Source organism: Cervus canadensis, chromosome 10, assembly GCF_019320065.1.
Source record: "Cervus canadensis isolate Bull #8, Minnesota chromosome 10, ASM1932006v1, whole genome shotgun sequence".
NCBI lineage: Eukaryota > Metazoa > Chordata > Mammalia > Artiodactyla > Cervidae > Cervus > Cervus canadensis.
The window spans coordinates 16,838,641-16,848,732 of NC_057395.1; the positions used below are offsets into that span (position 1 = coordinate 16,838,641).

The 10,092-nt window shown below is 38.3% G+C and overlaps 1 protein-coding gene across 1 annotated transcript; it reads left to right on the forward strand.

The window, feature by feature from the left end:
* The first annotated feature begins 1,164 nt into the window (after positions 1-1,164).
* LOC122448862 (McKusick-Kaufman/Bardet-Biedl syndromes putative chaperonin-like) lies at positions 1,165-9,545 on the forward strand. The gene is made up of 4 exons (XM_043480511.1): positions 1,165-2,153; positions 5,155-5,330; positions 6,235-6,345; positions 8,632-9,545. Exons 1-4 carry the CDS (start codon positions 1,169-1,171, stop codon positions 9,070-9,072), a joined length of 1,713 nt encoding a protein of 570 aa, XP_043336446.1. The 5' UTR covers positions 1,165-1,168; the 3' UTR covers positions 9,073-9,545.
* Positions 9,546-10,092: the final 547 nt, after the last annotated feature.

Consider the following 10,092-nt stretch of genomic DNA (forward strand, 5'->3'; position numbering starts at 1 on the left):
TTCTCCTTGTCATCCAGCACATTCCCTGGCTTTTGTATTTATTGTCATAAGCCATAGTTTGGGAGTGGATAAGTTGTAAGACATCAACACTGAGTATCATTGATTGATAGAGTGAAACTACAAAAGATTGCACTGACTTTAGCCACATATTTTAAACATGGTTTATTCTTCAGTAAACGTGTTGTACAGATTTGTCTAGCTAGATGTAGACTGTACATTAGATAGTGTCTATATTAGGAATCTTGACAGTTATCTCATTTTCATAATTATTTACTACAGGATTTGATACAAATGCACTTGTATTCAGACCTAAGGTTTCCAAGCAAACCAAAGTTAGAAAAAAAAAATCACTATATCTTGATGCTAGAGAATAAAAACATTTGGGACGTTGAGACCAGATTCTATGAGTTTTACTATATAGATACCATTTCTTTTCTAGAAGCATATCATATTAAAATAACTGTACTATAAGCTTTCTGGCTGTGTTGTGCATTCCAGAATTATTAAAATATCAGTACTTTTCGTTGTAGAGATTCATTAAAGAATAAAGAAATGGGTGTTTTTAGTCTTAATTTATATTTCTCATTTTCTGAAGATTTGTACCTGTGGGTAGTTCCTTTTTCTAAAGAAGGAGCAGAGCGTTCAAATTACTTACTAAACTTCAATTATAAAATGTTTGGGGATTACTTCTCTAAAATATTTTTTATTTTTATTTCTTATAGAAAGAAGCAGCTCTGAGTCAGAGCTTGAGCTAGAAAGAAGAGATGAAAAATAGCAGTTGGATCAGAAAGAACTGGCTGCTTGTAGCTGTGATTTCCTTCATAGGTGTCCATCTTGGGACGTATTTTATACAGAGGGCTGCAAAACAGTCTGTAAAGTCTCAGCCTGAAGGCAAACAAAAGAATTTGAATAATGGAGTAAAATAAATATTTGGAATTACTAAAATGTCATGATATCGATCATTATGTGCTGGTTAGCTTTATAAGCATGAAGCTCAGTATCTAATTTTACAGCCACCATGCTGTAAATCCGAACTCTGATTCCTGAAAGATAATCTTGTTAAATGTTAAAACCCTCGACAATACAATGAATAGGAAACTCGGGTTAACAAAATAAAAGCTTTCTTCACAAACTACCGCTTGCAGTAACATGTCTCGCTTGCAGTAACATGTCTCGTTTAGAAGCTAAAAAGCCCTCGATCTGCAGAAGGGAGCCCCTGACGGGCGAGCGCGCCGGGGCCAGCCTGGCAGCCTTGCGGGGCCTGGTCACGTCGTGCTACGGCCCGGCGGGCAGGCTGAAGCAGCTACACAACGGCCGCGGCGGCCCGGTGGCCACCACCTCCCACTCGGCCGCCCTCCTCGCCGGCCTGCCCGTCAGCCACCCCGTGCTAAAGGTCCTGACGGCCGCCGTGCGGAATCACGTGGCCTGCTTCAGCGACGGCGGCTTATTCACAGCCATCCTTTGCTGCAACCTCGTCGAAAATGTTCAGAGACTAGGCTTGACACCCACCACGGTTATTAAGTTAAATAAGCATCTTTTGAGCCTCTGCACCAGGTACCTGAAATCTGAGGTCTGTGCCTGCCGAATCCCAGTCGACTTTGGTAGCACTCAGATCCTCCTGAGTTTGGTACGCAGCATATTAACAAGTAAACCTGCCTGCATGCTCATCGCAAAGGAGATTGACCACATCAGTACTCTGATTCTGAGAGCCTTTCTGCTTACAATTCCAGAGGACGCCCAAGAGCACATCATTTTAGGAAAGAGTATAATTGTCCCTTTAAAAGGGCAAAGGGTTATAGATTCTGCCGTGCTACCCGGAATACTTATTGAAGTATCAGAAGTTCAACTGATGAAGATACTACCTATCAGAAAATCAGATTCCTTCAAGGTGGCAGTCTTTTGCGTATCTTTGTCCGGAGACCTTTCTGATACTGGAGAAGGAACACTGTTGGTCAGTTACGGAGTTTCTCTTGAAAATGCAGCTCTAGACCAGTTGTTCAACCTAGGAAGACAACTGGTTAGTGACCATGTAGATCTTGTCTTGTGTCAAAAAGTTATACACCCGTCTTTGAAACAGTTTCTCAGAACTCATCATATTATCGCTGTAGACAGAATTGGAGTGTCTCTGATGGAACCCCTGAGTAAAGTGACAGGTAAAAGGCACTCTTTCGGTCTTTGCCCTTTATGGTTAATAAATCACACTTCCCTTGAGCAAAGATATTCTTGGTGTGTGTTGTATTAACATATTGAACAATTTGAAAAGCTGCCAACCTCACTGCATGTGTGAGTATCATTTCTGGCAGCAAAGGTGGTTTCTGAAAATGATTCTGTATTGTTCACTTATTAAAAATTGAGTGATGATGACTACTTTGTAGGTATTTTCCAGCCCCAAATGTACTGCAGAGTCTGTCATAATTTACAGCTGTTAACCCCTGAACATTCAACAGATGATTGAGAAATCTAACATTCTTACAATCATATAAAGTCTCATAATTTAAAATTCTTCTACTTGAGTTTTACAAAGCTCTTAAGTCACTTTGTATTATCAAACTCCAACAATCAACTGTACTTCTGCCTAAATAGTGGTTTCTAATTAGGGTATGTGTGTGTATTATTAGGGTGTATGTTTGTTTAAAGCTAGCACATGATTAAATATCCCAGATATTTCCAGCTAAGTTTGAGAGCTGGGGTTGCCTTTTACTTTTATTGCTTAAAACAAGCCTGGTCCATAGTAGGGGTTCTAAAATGTTTGTTGAATTACCAATAATATATTTATTAACATAGACAATTATAACAGGCAAGAATTTCACTGTATTTTACAAACCTGGCAAATTGGAAACAGGTTGGTACTCACCTAATAGAGACAAAGAGAAATGACAAGGTAAAGAGTTCCTGATTTGAGCCACTTTTCAATATTTCTTAACTGCATTGACAACATATCAGAATCATTTCATTTGGATAAATTTCAATTTATAAGTGCTTAGACTTAAGAGTTTAATAAATTTTGGTAAAACTGTTAAAGTTGACTTTTTATAAGTCATCAGAGAAGTGTGAGTGCCAGCATTGAATCCCTAGTATCTCTGAACTATTGCTACCTCTGGACTATTGTCAGGTGATCATCAGAGTGGAAATTGTTAAGAAATAGTGGCAGTCGTTCTTTGGAACTCATTAGTGATGTTGTGGGTCAGACCCACATCCCTGAGCTTTCCATGAGCAGGTGATTTCAAGTTATGAATATGGAGTATTAAATATTATGATGTCAGTTTTTAACTCTGAAGAATTTTTCCATAGAAACAATATAAGTGGGCACTGGGTTTCCACACCAGCCCACAATTGATTTTTATCCCACTGGTAACTAGAGTGTGGTAGAACATGAACTGACCTATTTTACTTGCAAATGATACAAAAAGTTAAGGGTTCTCCAAGTATTTGCAGCTGATTCGTTGGTTGCTCAGGAGTGTTATCAAGAGCTACCAGTGGGTGCCTGGGATTGGGGAGAGTGCGAACTTCTTTTAAAAACATGCCGTTCTCTGCTCCCCCAAATAATTTCGGGTTTGATCCCTGGGTCGGAAAGGTTCACTGGAGTTGGGAATAGCTACCGACTCCAGTATTCTTCGCTGGAGAATTCCTTGGACAGAGGAGCCTGACAGGCTACAGTCCATGGGGTTGCAAAGACTTGGCCACAACTGAGCAACCAACACTTTTACATAAAGCCGGAGTTGTAGTCCTGGATCCTGGGGGCAGACACTTTTTTGAGACAAAAGAGAAAGGGGGGAGAAAAACTCTTATCAGGCCCCTGTAGCTTCATTAAACAATAGGTGAAGTATGTTTGAGCCTCATCCATCTTATCTAGGTTGACATTACCTCCCCGTCCCCCTTCAAACATAATTCCTCTTTTTGGATAGTTTAGGATAAGTAATGGGGTTATTGTGCTTGGTGGACTGGTGGGTATGAAGCTTGTCATGGCTTACAAAACATGTTTAACCTTTGACTTGGTTTGATTGATTTGTGAAATAGTCATGATCATCCCCACTTAACTTTCCTGTGGGGAAGCCCACCAAGAAGAGCTCAGTGATTTGCTCCACATCAGAGGCTGGTCAGCAGGAAAGCTGAGCCTTTCCTTACAAATTTTCTGCTGGTTCCACCCTTGAAGTTGTACAAGATGTAGGGTTTGTTTCTTTTTCTTAATTTTAAATCCCTCAAGTATTCCTTGTTCTTTGAGACTTCAGAAGTAAAGAAAGGATATTCAAAGAAGTGAAATTGTTCATGAGCTGCAAGAATATTTAGACATTATTGTTTTAATTCCATTCGTTTGAAAGAGGAAACTGGCCCAAGGAGGTGCATTGCTGAATTACAGTTTTAAGACCTTAAACCAGTATTGTTACTTCTTAAAAGGTTGTTGCCGTTTCTTATATAACTTTACTACATTTAGAGATTTTAAAAACCTTCAAGTTATCCTAACTTCTTCATTTGTATTTTTATTAATTTGTGTTTTGTAAAATTGTATTATTTTACCTATACAGGAGGGAGGGCAAGATATAATCAAAGAATAACAAAATGAAATAAGAAGGTCGCATACTTTATTTTGGCATGATTTAGGTAGCTGTTTACATACAAACAATTGTTTGGCAAAGCAAAAAAATTCCTGTACGTTCACTAAATGGAGCGCCAAAGGAGTTCAGCCACCATACAGCTATCTGCATAGCTTAGTTTGTGAGTTTTAAGGTAAAAATAATAACACCCTTTAAAAATAGCCTGTCTCCTCATCTCATCCTTATTTCAGACTAGTGTGGTTGTTAATTTGGGGTCTGTGATCCCTGACTGGACTTCCAGTGTTCCTGGACTTCCTGAAAATGTATGCAAAATTGTGCATGCCTTTTTCTGGAAAGTGCAGAATTGCTTCTAACAAATGTTCAAAGAAGTCTGTAAATCAAAAGAACCACTGCTTTATTTGCACATCATTTGAATAATAGAATACTATTTATAGGTTTAAGAAGATGCATCTTATTATTTCTTTATCCTACATTTCATATTTTAAATGCTATGCTTTTGGGACTTTTATATTAGCTGGGAATGAATATTGTAATTTTAAATGGTTGTAAGCTCCGTGTTTATTCATCTATTTTGTGTTTTCTAAACTTTTTAAAAAAATAGGAACACGGCCTATTGGTTCCTTGGGCTCACTCTCTCCCAGTAGTTATGGAACTGTAAAAGATTTGTGTATTGCAAAGTTTGGCTGCAAGCATTTTTTCCATCTTATTCCTAACAAAGCAACTGTCTGTAGCCTGCTTCTCTGCAACAGAAATGACACAGCCTGGGATGAGCTGAAGGTAGGTAATAAATGTTGAATTCCTTATCTAGGGATTGGGACAGGGATTAAAGAATCAGATAGGTACTATAACTTTTTTCACATCAGTCAGCTGTGCTTTTCTTCCTTCACAACTTCCCTAGATGGTGTAGAAAGCAAAAACAACCAAAATGTGAGAATTACATTTATAAGTAAGCTGATTTAATTTCCTATGATATAAAAACTTGGCATATGTTGCCTCTTATCACTTCTAGTAATTTACAAGCAATGTAAAAGTCCTTGATGGGAAATTTTCTTAAGAAATTAATTTGAATTGTGTACTCGATGCTAATGTGTATGAATAATTCACTCAGAAATAGGTTCCCCAGTTATACCCATCATCCACCTCTTAACAGAGATGTTGTTCACAAACAGCAATAACATGCAGTTTTTATACAACGAAAGTGATGCCCTGTGGTACTGGTCACAGACTGGAAGAATGGATACTCAGGCTATAGCCTGGTGAATATTCAAGGTCTGTGTGTTTTTATTGCTGCTGGGTTGGATCGTTTCCATAGCAACTTGAAATAAATTCTATATAGCATTTATACAGCTAATTTATTTAGATGCAGATGTTTTTGTTAGAAATATTAGCACTGTGCTGATCCAGTTGTGTTTGTGAATCTCAATTTGAAGAGCTTAAATGTATATGAAGGAGGATATTAATCCAGTCCATGAAAACAAACATCTGGCTAAAGTATTCTTTCATTTCTAATTTTCATTATTCCAAAATGTATTCATCACATGACAACGTCGGTGACACTGGTTTTGCTCTTTTGCAATTACAATCTGGCTCCTTGAGTCCACTAAGTTGCCTTGAAAACGCGACTCTATTTCTTTGTGTTTCTGGTGTCAATGTCAGATTCTGGTGGCTGTTTCTTTTTTAGCTCACGTGTCAAACAGCACTGCATGCTTTGCAGTTAACAGTCAAGGAACCGTACGTTTTGTTGGGAGGTGGCTGTACTGAAACTCATTTGGTGGCATATGTCAGACACAAGGTAGGTTAGATAGTCCCTCCTAAATTATCTGAATTCTCAGCAACATGCATTTTATGAGATAATAAGACAATACTACTCTGGAGTCTTTAATGCTTAATTTCTCACTAGTCTTGAAATCAATATTGTATTTAAAAACACTTGAGGAAAATAATACTCGAAAATATAAGCTCCTCTCTTTATCACAATGATTATTAATCCAACCTTTTAGCAGACGATCACATTCTTTGAGGATTGTCTAAATATACTGCCTGTTGAAATGAGCATTCTGGGTTTTTTTCTAGTTTTTTTTTTTAGCTTTTTAATTTTGTATTGGGGTGTAGCCAGTTAACAAACAACGTTGGGATAGTCTCAGGTAGACATCACAGGGACTCAGCCACACATATTCATGTATCTGTTCTCCCCCCAAACCCCCCTCCCGTCCAGGCTGCCACATAACACTTAGCAGAGTTCCATGTGCTATACAGGAGGTCCTTGTTGGTTGGTTATCCATTTTATATACAGCAGCGTGTATATGTCCATCTCGAACTCCCTAACTATCCCTTCCACCCCACCACCACCGGCAACTGTAAGCTCCTTCTCAAAGTCAGCGAGTCTGTTTCTGTTTTCTAAGTAAGTTCATTTGTATTGAAATGAGCGTTCTGTTAATGGGAGTTATCCTAGAGATCTCCGCGGCTGCTGCTGAGTCACTTCAGTCGTGTCCGACTCTGTGTGATCCCATAGACGGCAGCCCACCAGGCTCCCCCGTCCCTGGGATTCTCCAGGCAAGAACACTGGAGTGGGTTGCCATGTCCTTCTCCAGTGTGTGAAAGTGAAAAGTGAAAGTGAAGTCGCTCAGTCGTGTCCGACTCTTAGCGACCCCATGGACCACAGCCCACCAGGCTCCTCCACCCATGGGATTTTCCAGGCAAGAGTACTGGAGTGGGGTGCCATTGCCTTCGTCTCCACTGCTAAGATGCAGTAATAATTGATATTCATGATGAAAGTGTTGAGATTCTACAAAAAGACTTCAGTACCTTCTGGATATTCCAGAAAAAACAATTTCATTTATTAAAGCATCTAATTATTAAATTCTGTTATAATTTTAAATGGTATTCATTTATGATACATGTTAATTCTATTAAATAGAATTGTTTTTATTAATCTATGAGACTGCATATCCTAATAGTAGATAAATGTCACACTCATGTTTCTCATTAATTATTTCATTAACACTGACCTACTTTCTTTGAAAGTAGCTACAAAAAGGTATGTGTTTTCCAAGTGCTTGCAGTTGGTTCTTTGGTCAGTCAGGAGTGCAGAGTCTGGGATGCCTGGGATTGGTGAGTGTGTAAATGTTTTCCATAGACAGGCCCTGCCTTGCTTCCCCAGATAACTTAAAATCTGTATGAATATAAAGCTTCTTCATGAAAAGTTAACAGAATGTACATTATGAAAAACAAAACCATTGCCAATCTATTGATGCTGAAGAGACAATAATATAGTTTGCAAATGGAACTGAGTAAACTGGAAAAAGTCTGTTGGAGAAGGACAGTATCTTGAGTAGGATTTTGAAGAAACAACATAGCACTGAAAATGTGGGGAGGGAATGTGCAATAGAGACGATATCTGGTTCCACTCGTCCTGGGCAAAAGGAAAAAATGGTCATTGCTTTTGAGTAATTAGGATATGGATTTTTAACGATCATTCAGTGATAAGTTTGTTAATGTGTTACTTTTTCTATCATGAAATTTCTAGAATAGACTTTTTAGAATGGTGGAACAAAAGCAATTCAAAATTATATAACCTTGTCATTAATTAAAGAGAAGAATAGTTATTTTTTAAACATTAAAGTGAAAATGATATATGTCCCTAAATGGTTTTTGTCTTAGTTATAACACACGTATTTGCATTTTAAAAAAATCGCAAACGTTTCCTGAGTATAAATAAGTACTCCATTTGTGACTTCGTTAGTCTTCACGAGCTTCCTTCTGGGTCTATAGAAGCCTGTGATTCACTTATTATGCTGTGTCTTTCATGTTTTACAAAGGCACTACTGGCAATCCTTCAGAACAAATTGATGGTGGGGTTAATTCTGAGTCATTCATTCTGATAAAATGACTGGTAGTGGGTGCTTTTACTGTAACAACCAGGTTAATGGTTAGGGTTAGCTGGCCCATCCCTGCCCATTAGCCTTGTGCCAAACCCCAAGTACTATATGATGAAGCATTTGATCAAGTATTTTTCAGAAATATTTTTGTCATCCTAATTGCTCTGTTCTGTGTTTTCAATGGTTTTGTTACTCTCTAGACCCGTTATGAGCCAGAAAGCGTTCTTCGAGATGAGAGATGCTCTCAGACAGAGCTCCAGCTGATCACTGAAGCGTTCTGCAGTGCACTTGAATCTCTCGCTGGCTCCTTAGAGCACGACGGAGGTGAAGTTCTTACTGATGACAAGTATGGACACTTCTGGTCAGTTCAGGCCAATTTGCCTTCTGCTGTGAACTGGCCAGATTTGCCTTCCAGATGTGGCTGTGGACTCTACAGCAGCCAGGAAGAACTCAGCTGGTCCTTCCTGAGAAGTGCTCGTCATCACCTCCCACCGCAAACCTGCCTTTCCCATGAAGCCAAAGGCTCAGCAGACACCCTGACCTTGGACTGTTTTACTGCGAAGCTTAGTGGCCTGCAGGTGGCTGTGGAGACCGCCAGTTTGATTTTGGATCTTTCATGTGTCATTGAAGATACAAACTGATATAATGTTACCATACAAAAAGAAAAGCTAGTGACATGTCAATAAAGAGAAATACTGCGTTTATATGTTCTCTCTGAAAGGCCTGTTCTCCATATTGAGACCGATGATTCATAAAATTAAAGATTTACTTATTTAAAGAAAAAAGATTCTTGAATAGAAATACTATAGAATAATAAAAATATGAAGCACTATTAAAATATGGTAATTATGTCAGTGAGTTCATAGATACATTGTACATTGTTATAAGTTTCTGTTCTCATTATTTTGACATCATTCTAAGAGCATACAGAAATTTTATAACATCCTAGTCTATGTTCTTGTTTGGATATACTTTTATAGATACTTTTTATTTAGTAGTAATTACCTATGTTTAAAGTATAAAGCTAGATTCCCAAGTATCACAAAGCATCCAATTGTAATGTTGTGAAGTAATTAGCCTCCAACTAATAAAAAAAATAAATAAAAAGAAAAAAAAGAAAAAAATTCCTACACTTTAAAAAAAAAAAAAAGCATCCAATACATACTGTTCATTCAAAAGAAGTGTTCAAACTGCACATTCAGTAAAATTTCCAAGTTCTTTATCTGAGACTGTATCATTCAGTAATTGGTAATTGATGTAGAAGCTGCTCTACCTACAGTTGCTAGTTTGTATCACTGTTCTTCATTTCTGTTATTCTGAGGAAATGTGTAATCAAGAAAAAAATAGACTTCATATAGTAGACTATAGTTTATATAGTCTTCCCTAATAGCTCAGTTGGTAAAGAATGCACCTGCAATGCAAGAGACCCTGGTTTGATTCCTGGGTTGGGAAGATCCCCTGGAGACGGGATTAACTACCCACACCAGTATTTTGGGGCTTCCCTTGTAGCTCAGCTGATAAGGAATCCATCTGTAATGCAGGAAACCTGGATTCGATCCCTGGGTTGGGTAGATCCCCCAGAGAAGGGAAAGGTTACCCACTCCAGTATTCTGGCCTGGAGAATTCCATGGGCTGTATAGTCCATGGGGTCACAAAGAGTC